The following is a 27,753-nucleotide window of genomic DNA, read 5'->3' on the forward strand; positions in this document are numbered from 1 at the left end:
TTATTTCCAGTGCATTCACTTCTGCTCGCAATTTTTGCAGTTACACGATTGCAGGTTTAACAGATTTAGAATAAAAGATAAAAGAGTTAGAAATTGTATACAACTCTGAGCTAGTCGTCAGGATTGTTACAATAACTTAAAATAGTTTAGTCATTTGAGGTAAAACTAACTAAAATAGCCTAAAGATTTCTCCTTCAGCTGTTTTAACATAACTAGTGTTTCATTGGCATATTCACACTAAGCTATCCTCACAGTGCGAGGGCACATTACCTGGTTCATTTGACTACCAGTCAGTGAGTGCTCTGAATCGAGCCCAGGCGTGGTTTGAGCCTTGCTCAGTTGGAAGAGGTGTGCCAAAGTGCGGTGCGGTACGATTGTAGCGTGAGTGCAAAGCATGCCTGAGTCCAAAACTGAAGATGCAACGTCACTTTTAAGGGACTGATTTATATGGAGTTATTAATCATTCTTACTGTTTAATGAACGCAAACTGTCGTAGTTTATTAAAGGCGCAAACCCATCACTGCACCACAGCTGCACCTTTAGCAAACTTCCTAATACCTCCAGCACAGGGACTTTTATGAAAATGTATGAGCGTCAAAATGGTGGATCTGTTCCGCAAAATATTTGACCATCTGTCACTGCATCCCAAACGACTAAAAACTATCCAAAAGGATATAACTCGAGCAATCTTCCCTGTGCTGAGTGAGAGCGCTTCTCTGTCTGTTAAACTGAACAGTCGCATCAGCGATGATGTAAGCGTGCTCCTGTTTGGAAGGTGAAAATGCAGTGTGAGTGCGGGCCATCGGGAGAGAGGGGAGGGAGGGGGCACAAGCACCCTTCGGCACAGTTCAAGGCAACCGTGCCTAGTAAGAGTACACTTTTAGTCATCATGTAATTTAGACATAATGTGAATGTAGCGCTGCAATACAAACACACAATTTCTTGTTATTTATACCAAAAAATATTTTAAAACTGCAGACGAAAATCCGTTCAGTTTTTAGTGCATTGGTGTCTTCTACACCTAATCTTAAAATAGATTTCAATTAGTCGCTATTGCAATACTCCATTTCACATTTCTCAGCTACTATATTTCATTTCAGCTTTATTGACCTTATTCTTGACGTACAGGCCAGCGCTGCCATTTGAATCTGTTTGGCTCAAGACTTCTGGTCTCATTCATTTAAATGAATTTTTAGGCATTAAAACAGCTCATTATGCTGGTTGATGTTGCAAACTGATGATTTCTCATTATATTATTCTACTTTGTCTGTACAGTACGAAAATGTTAGTTTGTAGAGGAAGTAGTTTGACCATTTTATTATTCCTAGTCATTTCTCCTATAGGCAACTCAATCTGAAGTTCTACATCAGTGGTCTCAAACTCAATTCCAGGAGGGAATCCAGAAGCTCTGCATAGTTCAGCTCCATCCACCTCCAACTCACACCTGTGTAATAGTGTCTAGTAGTGTTGAACACCTTGATTAGTTGCATCAGCTGTGTTTGATTGTGGTGACTGTGGTTGGAGCAAAACTGTGCAATTCATGCGGCCCTCCAGGAATCCAGTGTGAGACGCATGTTCCAAAACAATCACAAAACCAAATGTTGTTCATTTGAAATGATCTTATTTAATCGTAAGACTGAAAACATTTCCTTCAGACTTTTAATTAATTGGCTTAAAGCACTGAGCTTTTACAAAACTGCAAAAGGTACAAAACTGCATGAGGTAAAGTGTTGTCTAACATAGTGTTTCCCAACCCTATTCCTGGAGGAACACCCACAGTACATATTTTAGATGTCTCCCTTATCTGATCCATTAACTTCAGGCTTTGAGTCTCTTCTAATGTTCTGATGAGTTGATTCAGGTGTGTTTGATTAGGGAGAGGTTGAAAATGTGTACTGTTGGTGTGCCTTCAGGAACAGGGTTGGGAAACAAACCCCCCAAAAAAATTAGCACTCAAAAAATCTGTCTTGCAACAACGTCCTCTCCTGCTGCCAACTTCCTGTACAGCTCCTTCAGGTCTTCAGGCTGTGGGATTTTAGATCCTGGAGTCGGTGGAAGCTCAAAGTCAGATGAAACTTGCGAGTCTGATTTGAGCTCCGCTGCTTCTTCAGTCTTGTGTTGGAGGTTACAGGCCTTACTGTGGTCCTCTTGAACCATGATCGTGTCTACTTGACTCAGGCTTTCAGTCCCTGCGTCTGATATATGAGTAGACTGAGAGGAGCTCATGTGAACGGAGCTGTCTTCATCTTCATCCTGAAAGAGCTCTGGTGATTGAGACGCTGTGTTTTCAGTGGAGAGCGTTTGTGTGTTCTGACTGTTCTCCAACTCACTCTCGTCCGTCAGCACCACTTCTGCCTTGAAGAACTTTTCCCAACAGGGCTGAGTAGAACTGGTTAGTGAGGAGTCTGAATGAGTGTGTTTTGAACATGCCATTTCTGTGGAAGATGGAGGAGGAGCTGCAGCAGGAGTTTGTTCGGCTGCATCATCTTCATCATCATCATCATCATCGTTTGATTCAGTGCAGTCCATATAGTTGGATGTGTGTGCAGACGGACAAAGCTTTATGAGGGAATATGTTTGGTCATTATCGTGTGAGTCTGCATTAGCACTGTGAGGCCGTACTCTTATGGCAACTGTGGTCAGGTCAGACACTGTAATCTTGCGCCGCCTTGGAGCTGTTGAAACCTCCTCAAACAGGTCGCCATCACTATCTGAGCCTTAATGGAATTAGAGGGCAAATATTAACCATTTTAAAGATTTACAAGCATTCTAAGTAAAAAACGCACACATTCTCCTCAAACCATACACTGCAGCCTCTGTTTTTCTCTGTGTCTGAAACAGTTTAAGGAGCCGTTCACACAGAATGCATTTTTCCATTCCTGTGTACTAGTTTTCTGTTTTTCCAATGTAAACATGCATTGATGACCATATGTGACCATTAAGCTTGGTCTTTGGCAGCGCGTCACACATGAACGCCATCTATTTACTACGCCCTGTCAAGTTGACAGTTTCAACTGTTACATACAGCGTCGCTCATCCATGTCAGCTCCAAATCAGTGAACCAATCAGAAGAACTCTTTCAGGTTAAGGGGCTTCCTATGCACTTGTGATCTGAACAGTAATGATTGTGTCAGTTTTATTGGATCATTTCAAGCCTGACATTGTGGCAATTGATTCAATATCTTTGTGGCCTTGATTTGTGCAGAAGGGTTAGACTGGAATAACTCGAGACTTGGAGGACAAAACTACTCTTACCTTCTGATGTGCTTCTCTTTCTCGTTCTCTTGAGAGCCCCGAGTGGTTTATAGACAATCTCCTCTCGTCCACAATGTTTTCTACACAGTGGCTTCAACCTGAATTTAAAAACTGAGTGTTTATTGACACTAGATGATAAAATACTGTACAAAAGAAAGTTCAGTTCTTACAGCTCTGTGAGGTCCTCCACAGTCTTGCCCAAAGGAATGACGTTTGGGTAGATGTTAACAGGACAGATGTAAGACAGGAAGTCCTTAACCTAATCACAGGAAATAAGCAAGGGCTTACTATATACTCATGTTTGTATCAGGTAATAAGAATACAATTTAAATCAAGTATTTTTTACCTCTAAGTATGAGGAATGAAAAGAAAAGCATGCTCTGTAGGAACTGCTACCCATCCTGAAAAAAAAGACACAAAGAATATTTTATATGAGAATTTAATACAATTAAATGATGCAATCATTTAGACACGCGTTGGAATTACAAATAAATACATTATAAACAATTATTTTACTTTTAATAATTAGTTGACATTTTAAATGTTTCAACAGCAAATGCATCTTATTTTTCTATGTAAAAATAGAATACAAGTAGAATATATAATGTAAAGCTGTATACTATAATATATAATATAATGTAAATATATATATATAAATGGTAATAAAATAATTATGTTTTTATATTGAGTAATATATCAGCTATATACTTTAGTGCTGCACGAAATTGGAAAAATTTGACATTGCAATATTTTGTTTGTTTATAATTAGTCTGAGAATATATAAAAATATATATATAAATAGAATTTCACAATCTGACGAAAAACCCTATTTGGAAAGAATTCATCATTCTATATTGACTGTCATGATTTTGAACCTGCATCAAATATAATAAACATATTACAAGCATAAATTAATAAAAACAAGGATACAAATGAAATAAACTGTGCTTTATGGTGTTCTGGAGAGTCTAACAGTATTGAGGCACAGAAATTAAAAGATTAAATGTTAAATAACAATCAAACCTTTCATAAAAGTATTCAACAACATCCATTCTTGTCTCAGGACAAATTTTAAAAACTTTTGTGATCCACTTAAAATGTTGACTACTATAGTGTTCACTGTAGAAATAATTACTCAATTATTCTTTGTGAAATCATTTCTACTGCCCAAATGGTTTAAATTGCTTGAAATCTTGTACAGTCACATGCAGGCCTAAAGAAAGTTGTTTTCTGGTTAATTACAATCTCAACGCAACATTGCAGATCCTGCGATGTAACTATTGCAGATTCGTGCATTGCGATATCGATGCTGAAACTATGTGTTGTGCAGCCCTAATATACATGTGTGAAAAATATACATTTACTTCATATAGAAATTGTATATCAAGTAAAACAAATATGATATAATTACAAATACTAGCATAAAATAAATTATACAATGTAATATTTATAATATACTTACACATAAAAGCTTTTTTAAACTGTGCAATTTATGCAGCTTTTTTATTTAAATTCAGATTATTGATCTTTGCATGTGCTTGAAATTTTAAGTGGCTTCAATCTTAATAACAATTTATGTGTAATTTATGGTTTATTAATTTATTACAACACCTTGATATTAGTTTTATTTATTTTTTAATCATAAAAACGATTATCTGCAGCCAGAATATTATTGCTCCATCGTGACTCACTTCACCACAACTGAAGTCTTTCTGGTCCGTTCTCCAAACCATATCGTGGAGGGTTTGATGCTGATGATGTTCAGAGGAATGCCATCTGGAGCCGTAGAGCCGCAGGGTAACCTGTTCGCTCTGAAGAACTCCTCATCCTGTGCAAAACCAACACATCTGTGATCTACATCCACACTGACTCATTCACAACTACACACAAAAACCCAGCAAACCTTCGGGTGGCGACAAGCGTGGATCTGCGTTGCACGGTTGGTGGTCACGTGACACAGAATTTCAGGCATTTTTTTAAACATGTCCAAGCTGTTCACATGTATCTGCAGCAGAGAAACGGTGTTCATTTTTAACACAAATGCAGAAAGAACTAAAGTTGAAACACAATCTCTCACCTGTGAGCTGAACTCCTGTCCTAAGTTGGTAAAGAGGTACTCATAACCATACGCTGCCTTACAGTTTAACCAAACAACATGATACGGACTCTGACAGATCCAGTCCTGGACCAGCTGCTGTATCCCAGCCAAACAAGCCTCCTGAAACAGCACAACAACACCTTTATGGAAACATCCAGTCTGATTAGATTGCAGGTGAGACTATGTGTGTGTGTGTTTACCCTGCTAGGGATCTGATAGTACTTGGGATCAAAGAATGTGGTGTCGATGTACACACTCTGAATGTCCTTTACCCTGCAGAATGGACACTTGTGTTATATGATTATTATATACTTAATGTGGCATTTAAAAAAAAATCTTTATCTGAAAACCTGTCTCCAGAGTGCAAGTACTCCATTCTCGCTGCATCTCCGACAGCCAGTCTGAAGTCTCCTGTGTAAAGCACTGTTCCCTTTGCACCCTCGAAAAGAAACCTGTCCGTTATAAATCACAACAGTGATGAAAGGGATAGTTCACTCATAAATATATTTTTAAATATGTAAACGCAAAAGAAGATATTTTGAAGAATGTTGAAATCTAGTAATCATAGGCGTCTTTTTTACTTTTACTGAAGTCAGTGATTGCTGATTTAAAAATATTTCATCATAACCTCTTGTTTAACACAGAATAAACACATTGTGCTGATTAAATTGTCACTTTTGTGTGAACTATCCCTTTAAGCTCTTATTTTGGCTGAGGTTTCTTACATGACTGATCCTGGACAGTGTCCCGCTGAAAGCAGAGTAACCACCACATCCTCTGTCTGAAGAGAAAACACACACCCCTTCAGATCAACTCAGAAACGGTCAAAAGAGTGAAATAGATGCTGAACACACACACACACACCTCTCCTGTGCTTTCATCTATTAGAGATATGCTAGTTGGACTGTCAAGTTCCAAAGGGACCTGGTAATTAAGATAAAGGTTGTTATATCAGGTTAACAAAATAACTCATGGGAAAAGTTGCATGACTGAGAATAATACTTACGATATGATCTTCCCAGAATGCATATCTGGGGTTACTAAGCAGAAGCTCCTTTGTGACGTATGAGCAGTACAGCTTGACGGTTAAACTAGGAAAGAAAATGTTTGTCAATGTTTTTAATTTTCCTATTGAATATATTTAAGACACATTCTGTACATACCAGGGGTGACCAAACTCCGTCTTGGAGGGCCGATGTCCTGCAGAGTCTTGAAGTTTGTAGTATACCTAGATAGTTTGATTAGGTGGTCCAGATGTGTTTAATTATGGTTGAAGCTAAACTCTGCAGGACACCGGCCCTCCAGGACAGAGTTTGGGCACCCCTGGTATATACTCTAACTTTCTTGGAGTAGATAAAGATGACATTTAACAGTGCTATTAAATTGCTTGCTTGTCTAAAATTCAAATAACAGCAATATATCATATTAAAATGATAGAAATGTAATATATAAAGTACATATCACATTTACAATTCTACATGTTAATGCTATATAATAAATATATTAGTATTTGTACTCTGAACGTTTATTTACATTACCAGTTTAAAAACAAAGTGTGAACTCTACTGTGAGTATTTACTTTATCATTATTAGCTTACAAACATGTAATAAACTATTAAACATGTAATAAACTAGGGCTGCACAATATTAGGATTTTTTTTTTTTTTTTGAAGGGTTCATAATTTTAGGTTGATTACTACTATTAGGATTATTTTGCATAATACTTAACCAAATTACAAGCACAGATAAATACATGAGTAAAAATAAAATAAACAGTGTCATCATATAGTGTTCAGGCACAGAGCTTGAATACTACATGCAAAATATCACTGTATAGTCTTCAACATATTAAACAATAATCTTTGTAATCTAAAGCTTCAAACGTTACAAATTTAGTGCTTTTATGCTTTCTTGAAATGCTTAATAATAATCACAATTGAACCATTAAAACTTTCACTACATTATGGATAAACTATTGTACTTGATCAGTGATCAACTAATCATGAGTGGACATTGCACATGTTACGATGTGACTATTCTGGGTGTGTACATTGCGATACCGATGCTGAAACGATATATTCTACAGTTCTATAATAAACTATTAAAGTTTATAAACGTACAAAAATTTTACTTATATTTATAAACTCTTACAATATGTAGAAGCATCACTGACCTGAACTTGAGTTTTCTCTTCAGTAAAGGTCCTTTTAACCCTTTCATATGATCTGTTAAACAAGTAAACAAACAGGTACATATCATAAAAGAAGTGTACGCAAACCCTATTATCCTCTCACTCAGTCTGGGGAGTCCTCGAGTAATGTAATATCCAATATCACTTATAAATGCACCTTTATGGCAGTGAGAGAGGAAATAAGCTCTGGCGTGCAGATTCTCCCTGTCAAAGCGGTCCAAGGAGATGCTGGGATACTCCTTCATACGGCCAGCGAAGGAGCTCATGGTGAAAGGCTGAGTAAACAGTCAAAACAGGTAAACCTTTAGGTCATCACTGGGTGTGCTCTCCCCGGGCTGGAGAGCAAGAGCCCGGCATCTGTCCTGTCCTCCTGCTGGCATCGCACTGCAAAATCACGTGAGACGGAAATAAACATCTGTAACCTGATAGTGGAGATGCGACAGCGCCATCTAACGTTATAGGACTATAGACTCAGTACGAAACTATAAAATAACGCGACAAACTAAAGTAAATCGACATACCCTAAAACTGTAAACGGACGCAAAAATAAATGCATCGTTTTTTGAAATAAGTGAGCACATTCAGTTCATCTCTTCTAGCCCAGCTTATAGAAATCATCATGCAGACTGTCCAGCAGAGCTGTGTAACTCCGGGTTTGTTTTTGACTGGCCGTTTTAATTCTGTTGCTAAGTTACAGTGACGCCTAACACGAGGATATTATTGACAAGTCAGCTTTTTAAGCACACACGTCGACGTAAGTACGCATTAAACATTATTATCGATAAAGTATAAACTATATAACGTTGCTTAAATGCTGTTTTATGAGGTTTTGTAACTTACTAACACTGAATCGGTGGTTAAGGCGTAACGTTATTTGAAGTGCCGTCTATTTTCCTCTAAAATCGTCATTTATCTGAAGCTCTTGTGTGTTTAGTCATTTCACTTGTATAGTAAAAATGTTATTTTTATTGAATTAAAACTAAAATAACTAAACATAATTGTTCATTTTAGATGACCATTTTAGTTTGTTGGCATCTGAACTGTTCACTGTTTCCAAAGCTGAATAATAGTGTGTGTGTGATGTTGTTTGTTATGATACACAGGAAGCATGGCGTGCGCAGTTTTATTGGATAATAATGCCAAACCAAAGTCTATGAGTAGAGCAAAGCAATGGACGGGTGAGGTGGAGAACCTGTACAGATTTCAGCAAGCAGGATACAGAGATGAGCTCGAGTACAGACAGATCAAACAGGCTGAGGTACACCCTGCTTACAATATCATACATTATTATATTATAGAATGCCTAATAATTAGTTAATATACATGCATGCATTCATACAAAGACAGAAACTGTAGCAATATATAGTTTCACAAAGTCAAAGACAGAGTTATTAGTCTCATGTGAATATTTCATACTTTTAAAATATTACGTTTACAAATATTTCCTAATAAATAAGTTCTGTTTGGTAGATTTTTTCCCCAACACATTTTTGAACATAATATTTTCAATAACCCATTTCTGATTAATTTCTTTTGTCTTTGCCATGATAACTGTACATAATATTCATCTAGTTGTTTGGCATGATGGTAGTATTCAGCTTAAAGTGAGATTTAAAGCATTTAACATGTAAACATTTATTCATTCATTCATTCTAGAAAGTGCTTTCTAGCTTTAGACCATTTCAATGTGGCCATGTCATTGGCTCATAAACATTTCCTGCTTGTTATCAAACTATTTCATAACTGTAACGAGGCAATTCAATCATAACCTAATGTTAAACAGCTGTCATAACATAACATCAAATATGTGGCTCTTTTTGGATTCTCGGAAGCTATAGAAATTAAAAATGTTATACAGGAAATACGTTGTGACCATTGTTTATGTTTACATCCCTCAAAATGGTCTATATAAAACGGCAAACTCATGTTTGACTCAGATGCTTAATGTTTTGAAAACTGCTGTGCTTTGGTTTAGATTGACCGCTGGCCAGACACCGGCTTTGTGAAGAAGCTTCAGCGTCGAGACAACACTTTCTACTACTACAACAGAAAGCGAGAGTGTGAAGACCGAGAAGTGCATAAAGTAAAGGTGTATGCATACTGATCCAACCTCCACTCCTGCACTTGTCAGTTTTTAGCCATGCTGTCTTTGCAAAACACATGACGTTTTGCTGTATACTTAATGCAATGGTATCTTTTTAATTATAAAATGATTTAAATAAACATGTTTCATGTGCTTTATTTTTAAAACATGAACAAGATGCCAGCGTTTTATGTCTTTAACTAGAAGCAAAATCAATATATGTTATTATAGGTTTGTGTGTATATATACACATCTAATTTATACCCCACTGGAAAAGTTGGTTATATATTCGCACATTCATTCAGAGACAACTTGTGACACGCTTTCTATATTGTTTACCATGCTACTTTGAATATTCTGCCTCTAATCGCATACAAGTACCACTTCAAAATAGCATTAGCACTATTTATTTGACCGTGAACAGTGTTGTACTTTGATAATCATTGACTGCTAATATGAAATGAAATGTTTTGATCAAGGAGAAAGTCTGAATGTGTGAATATTAAAGCTACTTTACTTCAATGGAAAAGACACACTGTTTGAGCTAATATACTAAAGGAAATAAACAAAACTCATAATAAATCAACACACGTGCGTTTTTCACAAGTTCAGCTTCTCTGGGTGAAGACAGTTACAAAGCTCTTGTAAAGGGGAAATGAAACAAAACATGTGGCTAGTTAAGGCTTCTGTAGGTCTTAAAACATATTGCGTTCACTTCAAAGTATGCAGTACATTATATTTACTTGAGTCAAAGTCATATAGACCATTTTGAGGGATGTAAACAATAACAATGGTCCTAACGTATTTCCTGCTTTACATTTTTATTTTGCATAGCTTCTGAGGACCCAAAAAGGTCCACATATTGATGTTATGTTATGTTATGACAGCTGGTTTAATGTTAAGTTATGTTTGAATTGCCTCTTGTTAAAGTTATGAAATAGTTTGACAACAAGCAGAAAATGTTTATGGGCCATTGACATCACCACATTGAAATGGTCTGTACCTTCATAAAACCGTCGGAAAGTTGTTCTTAACCCGTTAGTTCTTAAGTTTTAAGGCAAATCCATGTTCATACTTATTAAATAATCACGAACACAACGAATCCACATGATCTAAACAAAGATTTACCATTTTTTCCGTGCATTTACTGTTGCTTATAAAATAAATGAGACATAATTTGATATCTGTGTATTCATTAACAAACGACCTCGATTATTATAAACAATACACACCAGCTGTCCCTTTAAGATAACGTCACTTCCGGTTTCATGCACCGAGCCGTCATTACTGCTGCTCTTTTGAAGTCATGCGGATAATACGCTGATCGGAATATCAATAAATCCCCCCGCTTGCTTCATCAAGGTAAGTTATTATAGTTTACTTTATTATACTCCCATTCCTTCGTAGTCGTTTGTGCAGCTTCTTTTTACTCCCATTAGCTTGCTAGCTCTGTGATGGCTTAATATTAATCTATATCAACAATCTGAGTGTTTGCATTTATTCAGCTGTGAGCGTTTGAATGATCTGTCAAGTAAATATAACTTTGATGATCATTTGTTGTGTATCAGAGCAAATGTTATTATTAGCAGAAATCTGTTCATTCACTTACACTGGAATAGGCAAAGTAACGATAATAAAGTCATATTATTGGACTGAACATCCTCGTTTTATTGGTATATCAGCAACTATATGTATATTAAAAACAAAAGAAACGTGACTATAACAAGTAGAGCTGATTGAGGTAAAGTTGGTTTAATATTTGCACATTCTTCAACTTATGACATGCTGCCTATATTTTACTTTGAATATTTGGTCTGAAATTACATGAAAGTATGACTTAAGACAACATTAGCACTATTTCATTTACTATAAACAATGTGCTTTAATTGATGTTCATTGGCTGCTAATATGATTTCCCTATATATACATTGCAAATAATACTTCTCTGAAATATTATAATTATTAAGGAGAAAGTCTGAATGTGTGAATATAAACCTATAAACTTTAGCTCAATATAGGGCTGCATGATATTGAAAAAAACTCAATATTTTCATTCATAGCGATTTATATTGCTGATATTTACCAGATTTACTTGAATAGCTTGTAAAGAATTCATCATTTTAGATAGATTTGGATGATTTTGTAGGCGAGCATATCTGCAAAATATAGTGTAATACAATAAAAATGTAAATATTTTATAAATGACAAGCAAAGTTAAATAAAACGGATACAAATAAATAATGATTTATGAGTCAAACAGTATTTAGAAACTCTAAATAACCACTATATAATAATAATAACATTATTTTCATTGAGTAAATAATTATATAATGTAGGGCTGGGCGATATGGGAAAAATGCAATCTTCATAACTATTTTCTATATTGAATGATAATGATATACATTTCGATTTAAGTTGTTAATGCTTCCAGATTTAAAGAGTACCAGAACAATGACTGTAGCCACAAAAAATAGATGGTCCATTAAATGGTGGCTGAAAATTCGGTACATCTCTAATATCAACACACTTTTAGATTCTCATTGTTGCACATTTCTGCTGTGTGATTGGCTCTTAGATCAATATAAAGTCAAGAGCTTATCATTGTTATAGACCATAAGTTTTATCGCGATTTCAATGAAATATCGTTTAACTGCCCAGCCCTAACATAACATACAATTACAATCTTTAAATATCTAATTTGCTGCACCCAAATATCTTAAATTAGCTTGAAAAGCTTACACAGTCACAGGCCTTAAAACACATGCTTAAACTTTCACTCTAAGGTTAAAAGTTGACTCCACCATGTTTTGAAAGATAATGTCTGGTCAACCATAATCACGACTTCACTGCACTCTTACAGGGTCTCTGCAGGGTGTTAAAAAAAGTATGAAAAATTAATAAGTCAATTTAGGGAAATTTAAGGCCTCTAAAATGTATTTAAAAGTCTTAAATGCTGTTTTATAAGGTATAAAATTGTTTCAGTATGCAACGCTAAAAATCTCCAATGACTTCATCTTCTGAATTGCAGCTCCTGGTTAAATATTATCCTAATTTAACACTGCAGATTCTGTGATGAGATTATTGTGAATGCACACATTGTGATATCGATGCTAAAAAGATATATTGTGCAGCCCTAATTTGGATGAAATCGATAAAATCCGGCTAGATTTGACATTAAGCTGGTTTGTTTACTGCAGCAACCAAGGAAACATCATTATTCCTGATGTTATTTTAGGCGTCACCTGCAGAATATTCATTTTTATTCAGTATATGAAAACATTTTAATTTAGGAGAAGTTTCTTACGATCAGTGTTTAGTAAATATACTGCAAGTTAAAACCAGTTGAAACCTAAAGTAGCGATGATGCCCTAAAATGTATATAAGGTGTCTTTAAAAAGGTTTTTCCTCTCTGATTTCTGTATATACCCTAAGATGAAAAGTTTTAATGACTCCTCAATGTTGTTAACTATAAAGTCTGGTCAACTATAATTACCACTACATTGCAGAGCCTTGTGATGTGACTATTGCAGACTCACACATTGCAATATCAATGATAAACGGATATATAGTGCAGCCCTAATAACAATCAGTGTAAGCAAATGAACAGACACTAACAGTGCGTTTGTTTTATTTGGTTACAGAGCTAAAAACAACAACAACAAAAAGAGTCATCCTTCTCGTCTTCCATCCTCAGATATTTGTGCTCCTATATTATATCCTATATTGTGCTCCTGCACTATATTTAGGATTTCTGAGTCCTCAAACCTTCATCATGATGAATATTTGCATCATACTGCAAGGTAATGTACTGTAGCAACATGATAGTAAGTTTTATAATTGAGGTGAATTTGGTTTTATATTCACACATTCAGACTTTCTCCTTAATAAAATCATTTCAGAAAAGTGTTCTGTCATATTAGCAACCAATGACTATCAAATCAACATCATTTACAGTCAATTAAATAGTGCTAATGTTGATATTTACATGTGATTTCAGACTAAATATACAAAGTAGCATGGTAAACACTAAGGAGCATGTCACAAGTTGTGTCTGAATGATTGTGCAAATATTAAACCAGCTTTTCCTCTATAAGTTATCGTTTTATAAACGTATTAAAGCCATATTAGGTTAATAATGCAAATATTAGCTTTATTACATATGCACCATCATATATGACTTCTGAAGAGCACTAATGATAAGAGGAGTCTGTCTTTCTACTGACACCATCACTAATGTACTTAAATAGCCAAAATGTTGTTTAAATATTATGATTATTTGTGACTTCGTAGTTGAATTAAAAACAAACAGGGCTTTGTTGCGAGCCACAAACCACATAAACTGCACAAAGGCCCTGTTTCCCTCAGCGCTGACGCCAAGATCAAGCGCTCACATGACCGATCACACATTTTTAAGGCTGTGCTTATGGTTTCATGATCCAGGCAGTCTGAATCAAGCCAAGCCTCAGGGCTGATTATTAGAAAGACAAGCTTGTTGTGTTCCTCTGAAAACCCCATTGTAATGAAACTCTTTGGATTCCTGGGAAAAAAGGGAGCAAAGTTCAGAAATGATCATTTAGTGCTGGAGTTTTTACATTGATATGGCGTGAAATTATCAGTAGGTATGTAAATGAATGTTTTAACATGTTATGAGCTGTGATGTGTGCTCCAGGTAGCCAACCATGAGTGTGATGTGCTTGTAAATCGCTTGCTGTGAGGAGAGAAGCGCGATCATGCACCGCCATCCTCCACGCCAGAAGAGCTGCAGCTGCTAGAAGGACTCAGGGAAGTGTGTATGTGTCGCTCTGGCCATGGATGACTTCACTACACGCACCTATGGCACCAGTGGCATGGACAACAGGCCTCTGTTCGGGGAGACCTCGGCCAGGGTAACTCAACGATTTATTTATTTATTTGCTTTTAAAAAGTCAACATGAAATCACAATTGAAGCTTTTTTCTAGCGCTATTTGAAACAACACTAATAATTTATTCCACTAAAATGTATTCGATATATTATAATGTGTCCCGTCTTGTGTTATCGCAATCACATCAACAATGGCATACATATTTATCATAATTTACAGAAGACGCTAATTACTATTATTTTTTTAATAACGCATGCTTGTATTTATTATGAGTTCTATAGACTATTTCAATTTAGTGACGTCATTGGCCCATAAACATTTCCTGGTTGTTTTTAAACTATTTCATTACTGCAACAAGATGCAATTCCATCATCTAAAGGTTAAAACAGCTGTCATGACATTGTTTACATTTATCAAAAGGGTTTATATTATATAGTTGCATTCCAAATGACACACTTAATGTCACATTATAATGAATATTAATGTCACAAATCAAAAATTTTTTTACTAAATAGAAATTCAAACAACTTCCCAGTCATTGTTTAACAGTTGCTAAATTAGTTAAATAAATTACTAAACTACCAAATAATACCCGTCACGAGTACGTCTACATTCATCACCACGCAGTGCGATAATTACTTGTGTAGTAGAATTTTGATTCCACAATCCAAAATAAATAATCCAACTGTGATTATTGAGTGCTTGAAGTGTCCAACATCCCACATGTTTGTTTAATCTGTTGAATAAGTTCTAATTTTAAAATTTTCGCTGTAAATGCGTGCCTTACACTTTTCAAATGACAAAATGGCATAGAATAGTGCAAAAGTAATTGATTTTAGTCATGCACCTTCAATCAATATATATATATATATATATATATATATATATATATATATATATATATATATATATATATATATATATATATATATATATATATATAATTTTAAAAAAACTTTTAAATTGTTTCCCAGTCAATGTTTAACAGTTGCCAAATTAGTTAAATAAATTACCAAATTACCAAATAATACCTGTCAAAGCACATCTACATTCACCACCGGGCGGCGCTAAAAATCACTTGTGTAGTAGAATTTTGCATCCACAATCCAGAATAATTAATCTATCTGCGATTATTGAGTGCTTGAAGTGTCCAACATCCTACATGTATTTTTTTAATCTCTTGAATAAGTGCTTCATTCTGATATTTAGTGCACTTATTATTATATTTTTAATTTTCAGTGTGAATGTACTACTTAAACTATTTGAACGACAAAATGGCATAGAACAGTGCAAAACTATTTGATTTGGGATGCACTTTATGTATGCAAAAAACCCTTTCAATCCATTTCCCATTCAATGTTTTAACAGTTGCCAAATTAGTTAAATTACCAAACTACCAAATTCCTGTTACGTTCATTCACCACCAGGCAGTGCCATAATCACCTGCGTTGTAGAGTTTTGCTTTCACAATCCAAAATAAACAATCAACTGCGATTAGTGAGAGTATGAAGTGTCCCACACGTCTTATATTATCTATTGAATAAGTGCATCATTCTGATATTTAAAGTGCACTTATTCTTTACTCGATTTTTCGGTGTGAATGCACTACTTACTCTATTATTAAAACAACAAAATAACGTGGAATAGTAAACCTTTTCAAATCGTTTACCAGTTGCCAAATTAGTTAAATTACCAAACTACCAAATAATACCTGTCATGAGTACATCTATATTCACCAGCGGGCGGCACCATAATTACTTGCGAAGGAGAATTTTGTCTTGAATACAACTATGTTCACCACCGGGCGGCGCCATAATCACTTCCGTAGGTGAATTTTCTTCCACAATCTAAAATAAATAATGTCGTTATGGTTCCAAATACAGTAGATAGTAAAGCTGTTTTGCAGCATGAGAGAGTAAGAAAAGCTTATTACAGTTGCATAGCCATAAAAATGCATTCTTATGAGGGATTCTGTGGTTCAGGGTCACATATTTAAATATTGATGAGAAATAGAATAAATAACTGAACTTTATCTGAAAATTATTTAAATTTTCTTTTTTCAAACTCATTTTTATACTCTTGAAGCATTACATTGGTGCTGTGTTGTGTAGATGTAACAAATAGTATATTTACCAAAGGAAAAGCACCTGTAAAGTGATGTTATATTGCTTACTTCCTGTTATCTACACTGTACACTAATATAATGCTGTTGATCACCTCCAGGATAGAATCATCAATCTAGTAGTCGGTGGACTTGCATCTTTACTTGTTCTGGTAAGTGTTTACCTCTTATGAAAATTTCAGGGGCCATTTATGCAACACCACTTTCAATTAAAAATGGTTCTTGGTTCTTCATTTGCTTTTGAAACAGTGTAATCCATGTAATGTAGTTTTTTTTTGGTGAAAACTGTGATTTTAGTACATCATCATATAAGCATATCATCAGTCAACCTGTTTATCATATTTGACTCAAACTCAGCCTCTCTTTCAGGTGACCATCATTAGCTCATTCGTCTTTCCTTCACTGCCTCCCAAACCACTCAATATATTCTTTGCCATCTGCATCATGCTAGTCTGCGGCTCAGTGTTGGTTCTGGTAAGTAAAAAAGCATTGATTATTTCAATCGTACCAAAATTAAAATCAATGCAAGTAAATGCAATCTCTCTCATTCTTTCAGATATACTGGTATAGGCAGGGCGATCTGGAGCCTAAGTTCCGCAACTTGATCTACTACATGCTCTGCTCCATCGTTCTGCTGTGTATCTGTGCCAACTTGTACTTTCACGATGTGGGACGTGATAAACAGAGCAATGCCTTATAAAAACCACAGGAAGCGCAGAATGTTCATCGTTATGTGGGAGCTTTGGAAACCCACATAAACCCCACCTGAATTCTTGAATCAGGAGAATTCATTTTCCTACAAGCCCCGTTTGTGTGGGCAGGCCAGTCTGCCTTTGGGAGCCATATTAATGCACATAAACATATTATAGATGCAAATATGTTAGCGATCAGTAGCACTCTGGGATGTCCGTGCACATGTTTGCACCCTCAACGCTGTACACAGCTTAACTTATATGCCAATGTAAAGACAAGAGCAGAGTTTTTGAGATAAGCCATCCACAATGCTTTTATATTTGTACATGATACATCTACGGTACACATTCCTAATGAAGAAATTGCTTATTTTGTATTTAAATTATTAGAAAAGCAATCTCGAATAAGAGCACTTGGTTAAAAACATGCAGCGGTTGTTGAGAAATTGTTTGTTTTTTTGTTCATTTTTTTCTAAATTAATGAACAGTGTTCTTTGATTGGGTGAAAACCTTATATTTTTGGTTATAACCTGGTGTAATTTGGTTTTATGTAATGAATAAATACATATACACTGTGCATTTGTAAGTTGATTGTTTTTTGTACCAAGGTTTTACACAAAAAGTTAATCCCTGATGGTCATTTTCAGTCATCAAACACACTTAAGTGTAAGTCATGCTTTGTTCAAATGTTACTTTTCCATGTTTTTTATTTGAAGAGCTTAAGTTGGTGAATGTTGGCAAATTCCATGGCAAGTTCAACCAGATGCACTGTTTTAATTAATCATTGAAGCTGAGTTAAGCTTGTTTAATTAGTGCTACAGATAAAGCCCGCTTCAACATCTCAAGCTCAGGTGCAAATTAGTGATTAGTTTAGCCATGTGCAAAAACATGGATTAACTCATGTGGCCGAAGAGGGTAAAACACACATCGGGAGTTCAGATCCCTTAATTGCTGACTTAAAATGCAGCTGCAGCATAATTAGTTCAGCTGCTGAACATTGATAATTGCAATATGCAAAAAAACACGCTCATACTTATGTCCTTCAGTGGCTCAGGCAATAAGTCAGTGCCTTCCAGTTCCTGAAACCAGAGTTCAAGTCCCAGTACTGCTGACATGGAAATGTCATTAAAAGAAAATGAAACATTAAAACACCATAAAACAAATCCCTATGAACCATCACAAAGTCTGCGGTGCAGTGTATAATCGCTGACCAAATTTAACTCCTAAAAAAACTAGTGTTCAACTTGCACAATAAATATACTGAACTCATGCTCTGATTACAAATATGAAGGCTGAATTGTTATCCTCTGCATCACAAAGTTTGTAACGGATTGATTATAGCTGTTATATGTTTATTTTTCTTAACCACAACATTCGCAGAGGTGGGGATTGAACCCCGGTCTCCCCGATTGCAAAACAAGCGCTTAAACACTTGTACCACTAAATCGTGAAATCAAATTCCACTCCCATTAACCCTAAATATATTGTAATCAACGCTGGAGCTGTACTGATGAATTTAAATTACTTATACTTAAATCAAACATATACAGACGCTACTAATTCTGTGGTGTAGAGGATAATCATCCGCTCTTGGCATCTTCTATAATGCAGAGACGTGGGTTCGAATCCAGCTAATGTGAGATGTTTGTAAATTAATGCTAGAGCTGAGGTATAATCAAGAATCACTGTGAAAACAAAGACACTGAAATGGCTGCTGTCTCTGTGGTGCAGAGGATAACTATTCGCCTGTAGCATGGATTATAATGCAGAGTTATGAGTTCGAATCCCGCTCTTGCTACAGTCAAATGTATTTTAATTAATGCTTAAGCTTCAGTAAAAACAATAATCACTTTGAAAACAAACCCGATGATCAACACTAGCTCTGTGGTGCAGTGGCTAAGTTCTTGTTCTTTGCATGTTTTATAGTGAAAAGTCAGGAGTTCGAAACCCACTATTGCTAAAGGGAAGAATGTTGAAACCAATGCTTTAGCCGTAGTAACAACAAGCATCAGTCTGAGAGCAAACACACCGTGATGGTTACTGCCTCTGTGGCGCAATGGATAAACATTTGTTCTTTGCCTATTTCATAACGCAAAGGTGTGGGTTCAAATCCCACTCTTGCAAACATTATGTCATAACTGCAGTCTGACCTTTAGCTAAAAACAAAAAATTCCACACATCAATCCAGCAACCTCTGTGGTTTAGTGGTTGCATGATTGCATATCAAACAAGAAAGGTTAGGTTCAAATCCCACCTTTGCAACAATTTTTCTGCATACACAATAAACTTATCAATAAAACTCTGTTTGGGACACACATTATCTACACAGGCCCAATGGGTCAGTGGATAAAGACCTCAGCTTTCATCTTGGAGACCGGGGTTCGAATCCCACTTATGTTTATGTTTAACTGTTGTCAGAAAAAAGACAAAATTGCGCGAAGTTCAGTTCTCAGTGTGAAAGTCACGATGGCACTAGTGGCAAACACCGTTGGTTGCGGACAAGGTTACAAACGAGACATGGGTTCGAATCCTACCAAACACAGCTGTGAATACAGCAAAATACCTGGGGCGGTACAACATAAGAGGCGGTTACCGGAAACAATCTGGGGCGGTAAGACACAAGAGGCGGATACTGGAAACAAACTGGGGTGGTAACACAGAATGGTTGCGCGGACAAGAGAAACTGAAACACGGACTAGAAACATAACTGCGGTGGTGAAAATCGGACTGAGAGATGAGCGTGATAAGGAAGAGAGAGGTGTGGCCAAGAGAAGGGTGGAGTAGAGAGACGACGACGACGACGACGACGACGAGGAGGAGTGGTGGTGGGAGAAGGAGATCTGGTGGGAGGAGGAAAAGCAGAGGAGGAAAATTTTTTTTTTGAACCCAAAAATGACCTAAAATGAGCTTTATAGAAAATTTCAGTATCAGCGTGGTGATTCGAACCCACATCTCATGTGATGGCCTTGGATCTCTAACCCTTTGCTCTGACCACTAGGCCATCACTGGACATACAATGTACTGTTCTTTTTGTTATTTTGAGGTTACCCACGTGTGCCGCCATTTAAAAAAAAAATTAACACAATAAACCATTTCAATAAAATAACAATTAGTATCTGCATATATTAACAATTATTAATATACAAATAATATATAAATCTTACGTCTTTCAACCGGAATTTCTAATTTTAAGTTTCAAAACTTTTTTCTAATATTAAATTACTTTTTTAATTTGTCAAAATTGTATATTAAAGCAGAATTAAGAATATGAAAACAATTAAAACATAAAAATCATTCAAGTAAATTGAAATAATTATAACCTATTAAAATATACTGACTATAAATAACTATAAAAGTCTGTCACATATTTTAATAAAATCATATCACAATATATTAATAATTAAAAGTCTTCAAATAATAAAACAAACAGCAGGAACTCATTTCTAAAAGAATGAAGACTGTGTGACTCACATGCTGTTCAAGTCGAGGTGAGTTAATGAATCCCTCCTGCTGTCTGGTGTATGAAGGGTCCTCCACTTCATTCTGTCTAGCGATAACCTGAAGTCAAGGCTATGGCCTTCAAACTGTCTCTGTGCTTCAGCTATAGCAAGCCTACAACATACACAAGAACAAGACAAATGCTATTGATTGTTCTGTTTTTGCAGTGCAAATCATATTGTATGAAAAGGAAATAACTAAATTAATTCAATATATAATAATAATAAAACTATTTAAGACAATTTTAAATGTAATATCAAAATATTATAACACTTTAGATCTACACAACACCAATATACACAGACAACACACACACAAATACTAATAACAGCAAGAGAATATCATCTAGAGCAGCAATAGAGCATCATGTCAGAAAAGTCTGTGATAAACCTCCATGAAGGACCAGACTGCATTAATACATGCTCATGTTGTCAAATAAAAGAAACATTGTAAAAATAACCTCATTAAAATGACAATATTGTGACTTACATGTGTTTATTTAAATAAACTGACCTGCCCAGCCAAGAGAGTTCAGAAGAAACATTCATCCAAACAAACAAACAAACAAACAATATGAACGTTACTTACAGGTCACTGTATTGTCACTGTGTTCCTGCACTTTACGGTTCGGGTTGTTTATGTGCTGTTTAGAGATATTATAATGAAATCACGGAGCTGTCAGGGTTTGTGTTTATCATTTGTATCATCAAGCCTCATGCTGTCAAACACCTGAAGCTGCGAGTCAGACTGAACGTAAAGCAATGCGCGCCGCCTAGTGGAGCGGATGGAGAACTGCGCTACAGTTTATAACACACGAGTCGTGTTGTAGGTTAAACACGCTTAAAATTATTATTTTAATAGTTTAATGTCAAATTCCAATTACTGACTCAGAAGGCTTTGAGGATGCAGTTTAAAACATGTTCACCCTCAAGAAAAAGTGTCTAATAAACTTGTGAATAGGTGATCCTCAGCTCCCTCCTGTGGTCAATAGGTGTATCCGCGTTAATGAAATAAACACGCACAGGGTGGACGCACAGTCAGTCGAGTGAACACTGAATACAGATTAAGGGGATTTCTATGATATTCCAGGATATTTTACAACACATTTGACTTTGTGATTGTCTCGGCCAGCAGAAGATCGAGATCAGCTTTAACCTGATGGAGTAAAACAGGTGAACTGGAAAGCTCATGTAAACACTGGCAGCGATGAATGGACAATCCTCCGAGACTCTGGGTAAAGTAGATGCGCGTTTGACTTGATTTATTTACATGCACGTGCGCCGCTGTTGTTCACAGTTAAAGTGTTTTGCTGTGTCTTGTTTGCAGAATCAAACAGCGTTTATATCAATACTGCTGGAGTCTGCAAACAATTCCAGAGCAGCAGGATTTTGTGCTTTTACCATCCAGTTACCACCACACCAATCCCTTATAGAAATCTGACATGGCAATGCATGAAAATGACACATATGACATTCAAGATCATGTTTAAATTTCACATAAATAAAATATCACATATGAAACATGTTTGTTTACAAATATAACTTATATATAAATAAAAATATATAATTAAAAAAATATAAAGTAATTAAAATATGTGCGTATATGTTTAAATATATTCTCTATATTCTCAGGTGTTCATATATTGACATTTCAGCACTGCTTTCACTAAAAGGAGATTGCCAATGTGTCTTCAGCTAAGAAGTCTAACTCAGGGCATCTGGTGGTAGAGTGGTTGAACTGCTCCAGATCCTCTCTCATATGTTCATATATGCTCAGGTCTCTATATAAGATAGAAGGCAACACAATACAAGTAAAACTCACCAGCACATTGCAGTTTCAATTAAAACCAGAGCAATTTGCATTATAACCATTTAAACTCTTACTAATTCTCTGGCAATCTCATTATTTTTTAGTTGGTTTCATGTTGAGCACTTCCCAATGTGAAAGAAACATTAAACTCAGATTGTTCAAAATATATATTTTATTATTAAAACTTGTTCATCACACATTTAATTCACACTATCCATTCAAACAAATGTTTATATCTCCAAAAACTGTTAAATGTCATTGTCACTTCATACATGTTCATTCAGTTCAGTTGTACAGGCTGCAGCGTGTGCTTTATAAATCAGTGTTAAGTTAAAGTATGAAGAATTAAGTTAAATATCATTTCACTTTTGTTCTTCATGAAGATCTCGACTCAAGAGTTTTTACTGAACGCCTCTTCCTCTGCTTTAGTAATGAAGATGTAAAGCTCTGAGTCTCTGGATGGTTCAGGATGGATGAGTTTCTGGCTTCTACAGACCTGTGATGACCATTCATTTCCAGCACAGGTTAAACCACAGCCAAACTTCATGAGGACTGATCATTCATCATGCATTTACGGTAAATCTTGATTAGTTATTTGGGCAAATTTCAGTGAATGATCATTAAAGTCTGAGTGAGCTAATGACTAAACACATTTACATCTTCAAATAACAGATGCACAAGATCAGATCGATGTGTTAAATCATCAATGAATGTCTGAACATGTTCAGTTGCGCCACTTTATTTTGACCTTTGACATGAAATTGATAGTGGTCTATGTGTTTGCTTCATAACAGTATCTTACCTGTCCATGAGTGGATGTCCTTCATTACAGGGACTGTCTATCCACACGTCCCACAGCTCTGCTTTTGTTGACCGTATGACCCAAACACATCCTTTATTTTGTAGAAGAGACGCATAAACTGACTTCATTTCATGCAGTATATAACAGTTAAAGCACAGCTACAGCACAGCATTGAAACACCAGCTGCAATTATTGGTTTCTTTGCATTTGTAATGTTCAGTTACAGCTTAATCTGTGAATAACTGCTGATATTGACCTTTCTTCTCAATTTTAAATAAAGATGTTGTGCCTTAGAGCATTTAAATTTTTGCAAATAATACTGACGATGAAACACCAGTGTTTTACCTTTGTTTATTAAAGTGTTTAACTCTAGATTTGGGGTTGATTGTACCAGCAGTGCATGAGAGTTAAAACAGCCTGGTTGTGACATAAATGGACAGTAAGTTACACACCACTAAATATTTTTGAGTTTAGCAGTTTAACGATTTAAAGGCTTTTTATTGGATATTACGTCATTCAATGCGACTGCGCATTACTTTACCGAGAGCTTACAGCCTACTAACTATGTTCTGCCTTTAAGAGCATGTGGTGCAACCGAAGTAAGAACAAATTTAGTTACGAACTAGCTAGTGGTTACTAAGCCTCTAGTGTGCACTTTATGTTCCAGTTTAAGCAATAGCATACCGACAGCTGGTGCAACCCTACCACTGATCTACACAGAAGGACCCCTACTCTGGTGGAGTAAACCTGACTTTCAATTATCACAACAAATGAGAATAAATTAGTTATCCTGACCAACTGTTATTGGTGACTTTCAGGAAGTCTGATACAATGTAGGAAACAAAGCCTGCTATATTGATAAAATAACTCAAATTTACTAAGCAAAAGAAAACTAACATGAAAAATCAGACGTTTATAGTGAATAAATACTGTGGTGTTTTTGGGGAGATCTCGGCCAGGGTAACCGAATGATTTATTTATTTGCTTTTATAAAGTCCACATTAACAAAGATTTTGTTTGAACGCTTTTTGAAGCAACACTAATTTATTCCAATTAAATTAGCCTAACTAAAATGTATTCCATAAACGCATGCTTGTATTTAATATGATTTCTATATAGACCATTTCAATTTAGTGATGTCATTGGCCCATAAACATTTCCTGCTTGTTTTCAAACTATTTCATTACTGCAACAATATGCAATTCCATCATATTTTAAGGGTTAAACAGCTGTCATAACATATTGTTTGCATCCATCAAAATGGTTTATATTATAGTTGCATTCCAAATGACACACTTAATGTCACATTATTATGAATATTAATGTCACAAATTTATTTTACTAAATAGAAATTCAAACGACCTCCTAGTCAATGTTTCCCAGTTGCTAAATTAGTTAAATAAATTACTAAACTACCTAATAATCCCTGTCACAGGTACATCTACATTTACCACCACGCAGTGCGATAATTACTTGTGTAGTAGAATTTTGCTTCCACAATCCAAAATAAATAATCCAACTGTGGATTATTATTAATAGTTAAATTACCAAAGTGTCCAACATCCCACGAGTATTTTTTAATCTGTTGAATAAGTGCATCATTCTGATATTTAAAGTGCGCTTATTCTAATTTTAGATTTTTCTGTGTGAATGCACTACTTACACTTTTAAAACAACAAAATGGTGTAGAATAGTGCAAAAGTAATTGATTTTACTTACGCAACTAATAGATATGAAAAAAAAAAAACGTTTGAATTGTTTCCCAATCAATGATTACCAGTTGCCAAATTAGGTAAATAAATGACCAAATTACCAAATAATACCTGTCAGAGCACATCTAAATTCACCACCGGGCGGCACCATAATCACTTGTGTAGTAGAATTTTGCATCAACAATCCAGAATAATTAATCTAACTGCGATTATTGAGTGCTTGAAGTGTCCAACATCCTACACATATTTTTTAAATCTGTTGAATAAGTGCATCATTCTGATATTTAGTGCACATATTATATTTTTAATTTTCAGTGTGAATGTACTACTTTAACTATTTGAACGACAAAATGGCATAGAACAGTGCAAAACTATTTGATTTGGGATGCACTTTATGTATGCAAAAAACCCTTTCAATCCATTTCCCATTCAATGTTTTAACAGTTGCCAAATTAGTTAAATTACCAAACCACCAAATTCCTGTTACGTTCATTCACCACCAGGCGGTGCCATAATCACCTGCGTTGTAGAGTTTTGCTTTCACAATCCAAAATAAACAATCCAACTGCGATTAGTGAGAGTATGAAGTGTCCAACACGTCTTATATTATCTATTGAATAAGTGCATCATTCTGATATTTAAAGTGCACTTATTCTTTATTCGATTTTTCGGTGTGAATGCACTACTTACTCTATTATTAAAACAACAAAATAACAACGTGGAATAGTAAACCTTTTCAAATCGTTTACCAGTTGCCAAATTAGTTAAATTACCAAACTACCAAATAATACCTGTCATGAGTACATCTACATTCACCAGCGGGCGGCACCATAATTACTTGCGAAGGAGAATTTTGTCTTGAATACAACTACGTTCACCACCGGGCGGCGCCATAATCACTTCCGTAGGTGAATTTTCTTCCACAATCTAAAATAAATAATGTCGTTATGGTTCCAAATACAGTAGATAGTAAAGCTGTTTTGCAGCATGAGAGAGTAAGAAAAGCTTATTAAAGTTGCATAGCCATAAAAATGCATTCTTATGACGGATTCTGTGGTTCAGGGTCACATGTTTAAATATTGATGAGAAATAGAATAAATAACTGAACTTTATCTGCAAATTACTTAAATTTTCCTTTTTTCAAACTCATTTTTATACTCTTGAAGCATTACATTGGTGCTGTGTTGTGTAGATATAACAAATAGTATATTTACCATAGGAAAAGCACCTGTAAAGTGATGTTATATTGCTTACTTCCTGTTATCTACACTGTACACTAATTTAATGCTGTTGATCACCTCCAGGATAGAATCATCAATCTAGTAGTCGGTGGACTTGCATCTTTGCTTGTTCTGGTAAGTGTTTACCTCTAATGAAATTTTCAGGGGCCATTTATGCAACACCACTTTCAATTAAAAATGGTTCTTGGTTCTTCATTTGCTTTTGAAACAGTGTAATCCATGTAATGTAGTTTTTTTTTTTTGGTGAAAACTGTGACTTTAGTACATCATCATATAAGCATATCATCAGTCAACCTGTTTATCATATTTGACTCAAACTCAGCCTCTCTTTCAGGTGACCATCATTAGCTCATTCGTCTTTCCTTCACTGCCTCCCAAACCACTCAATATATTCTTTGCCATCTGCATCATGCTAGTCTGCGGCTCAGTGTTGGTTCTGGTAAGTAAAAAAGCATTAATTATTTCAATGGTACCAAAATAAAAATCAATGCAAGTAAATGCAATCTCTCTCATTCTTTCAGATATACTGGTATAGGCAGGGCGATCTGGAGCCTAAGTTCCGCAACTTGATCTACTACATGCTCTGCTCCATCGTTCTGCTGTGTATCTGTGCCAACTTGTACTTTCACGATGTGGGACGTGATAAACAGAGCAATGCCTTATAAAAACCACAGGAAGCGCAGAATGTTCATCGTTATGTGGGAGCTTTGGAAACCCACATAAACCCCACCTGAATTCTTGAATCAGGAGAATTCATTTTCCTACAAGCCCCGTTTGTGTGGGCAGGCCAGTCTGCCTTTGGGAGCCATATTAATGCACATAAACATATTATAGATGCAAATATGTTAGCGATCAGTAGCACTCTGGGATGTCCGTGCACATGTTTGCACCCTCTACGCTGTACACAGCTTAACTTATTTGCCAATGTAAAGACAAGAGCAGAGTTTTTGAGATAAGCCATCCACAATGCTTTTATATTTGTACATGATACATCTACGGTACACATTCCTAATGAAGAAATTGCTTATTTTGTATTTAAATTATTAGAAAAGCAATCTCGAATAAGAGCACTTGGTTAAAAACATGCAGCGGTTGTTGAGAAATTGTTTGTTTTTTTGTTCATTTTTTTCTAAATTAATGAACAGTGTTCTTTGATTGGGTGAAAACCTTATATTTTTGGTTATAACCTGGTGTAATTTGGTTTTATGTAATGAATAAATACATATACACTGTGCATTTGTAAGTTGATTGTTTTTTGTACCAAGGTTTTACACAAAAAGTTAATCCCTGATGGTCATTTTCAGTCATCAAACACACTTAAGTGTAAGTCATGCTTTGTTCAAATGTTACTTTTCCATGTTTTTTATTTGAAGAGCTTAAGTTGGTG

General features: G+C 35.5%; 4 protein-coding genes and 1 long non-coding RNA gene across 25 annotated transcripts in view; 3 read left to right on the forward strand and 2 right to left on the reverse strand.

Moving 5' to 3' along the window:
- Nucleotides 1–1,601: 1,601 nt before the first annotated feature.
- On the reverse strand, nucleotides 1,602–7,938 carry dclre1c (DNA cross-link repair 1C, PSO2 homolog (S. cerevisiae)). Of its 8 annotated transcripts, none has more exons than XM_087247239.2 (15): nucleotides 7,702–7,932; nucleotides 7,527–7,578; nucleotides 6,360–6,444; nucleotides 6,218–6,277; nucleotides 6,079–6,134; nucleotides 5,704–5,805; nucleotides 5,554–5,626; nucleotides 5,333–5,473; nucleotides 5,159–5,260; nucleotides 4,947–5,083; nucleotides 3,602–3,656; nucleotides 3,426–3,514; nucleotides 3,256–3,353; nucleotides 1,908–2,717; nucleotides 1,605–1,761 (listed from the first exon to the last, which is right to left on the reverse strand). In XM_087247239.2, exons 1-14 carry the CDS (start codon nucleotides 7,808–7,810, stop codon nucleotides 1,954–1,956), a joined length of 1,923 nt encoding a protein of 640 aa, XP_087103365.2. In that variant the 5' UTR covers nucleotides 7,811–7,932; the 3' UTR covers nucleotides 1,605–1,761; nucleotides 1,908–1,953.
- Nucleotides 5,397–9,767, forward strand: meig1 (meiosis/spermiogenesis associated 1). Of its 3 annotated transcripts, none has more exons than XM_087246669.2 (3): nucleotides 5,397–5,527; nucleotides 8,648–8,802; nucleotides 9,520–9,767. In XM_087246669.2, the coding sequence occupies exons 2-3, from the start codon at nucleotides 8,653–8,655 to the stop codon at nucleotides 9,646–9,648; spliced, it is 279 nt and encodes a 92-aa protein (XP_087102795.1). In that variant the 5' UTR covers nucleotides 5,397–5,527; nucleotides 8,648–8,652; the 3' UTR covers nucleotides 9,649–9,767.
- LOC148679938 (uncharacterized) overlaps nucleotides 7,791–27,753 on the reverse strand; it is a 60,523-nt gene continuing 40,560 nt past the window's right edge. For 7 of the 9 annotated variants that reach the window (XM_088649962.1, XM_088649964.1, XM_088649967.1 and 4 more), the window contains 2 exons: nucleotides 20,776–20,916; nucleotides 7,791–7,928 (listed from right to left, as the gene is read on the reverse strand). In XM_088649962.1, coding sequence (XP_088506088.1) covers nucleotides 7,832–7,928; nucleotides 20,776–20,916 — 238 coding nt within the window. In that variant the 3' untranslated portion in view covers nucleotides 7,791–7,831. Of the gene's footprint in view, nucleotides 7,929–20,775; nucleotides 20,917–22,765; nucleotides 23,108–23,413; nucleotides 23,505–27,753 lie in introns of those variants that run through there. The other 2 variants (XM_088649966.1, XM_088649965.1) reach the window with 2 other exon arrangements.
- Nucleotides 9,520–27,600, forward strand: tmem243b (transmembrane protein 243, mitochondrial b). Of its 4 annotated transcripts, none has more exons than XM_087246383.2 (6): nucleotides 9,520–9,633; nucleotides 13,269–13,427; nucleotides 14,297–14,513; nucleotides 16,714–16,764; nucleotides 16,982–17,086; nucleotides 17,169–17,881. In XM_087246383.2, exons 3-6 carry the CDS (start codon nucleotides 14,436–14,438, stop codon nucleotides 17,310–17,312), a joined length of 378 nt encoding a protein of 125 aa, XP_087102509.1. In that variant the 5' UTR covers nucleotides 9,520–9,633; nucleotides 13,269–13,427; nucleotides 14,297–14,435; the 3' UTR covers nucleotides 17,313–17,881.
- LOC148679939 (uncharacterized) lies at nucleotides 21,807–23,536 on the forward strand. Its single transcript, XR_015942419.1, has 3 exons — nucleotides 21,807–22,036; nucleotides 23,041–23,187; nucleotides 23,406–23,536. It is a non-coding gene; the product is annotated as an uncharacterized LOC148679939 (long non-coding RNA).

This window comes from Danio rerio, chromosome 4 (genome assembly GCF_052040795.2).
Source record: "Danio rerio strain M-AB ecotype USA chromosome 4, GRCz13ab, whole genome shotgun sequence".
Lineage (NCBI taxonomy): Eukaryota > Metazoa > Chordata > Actinopteri > Cypriniformes > Danionidae > Danio > Danio rerio.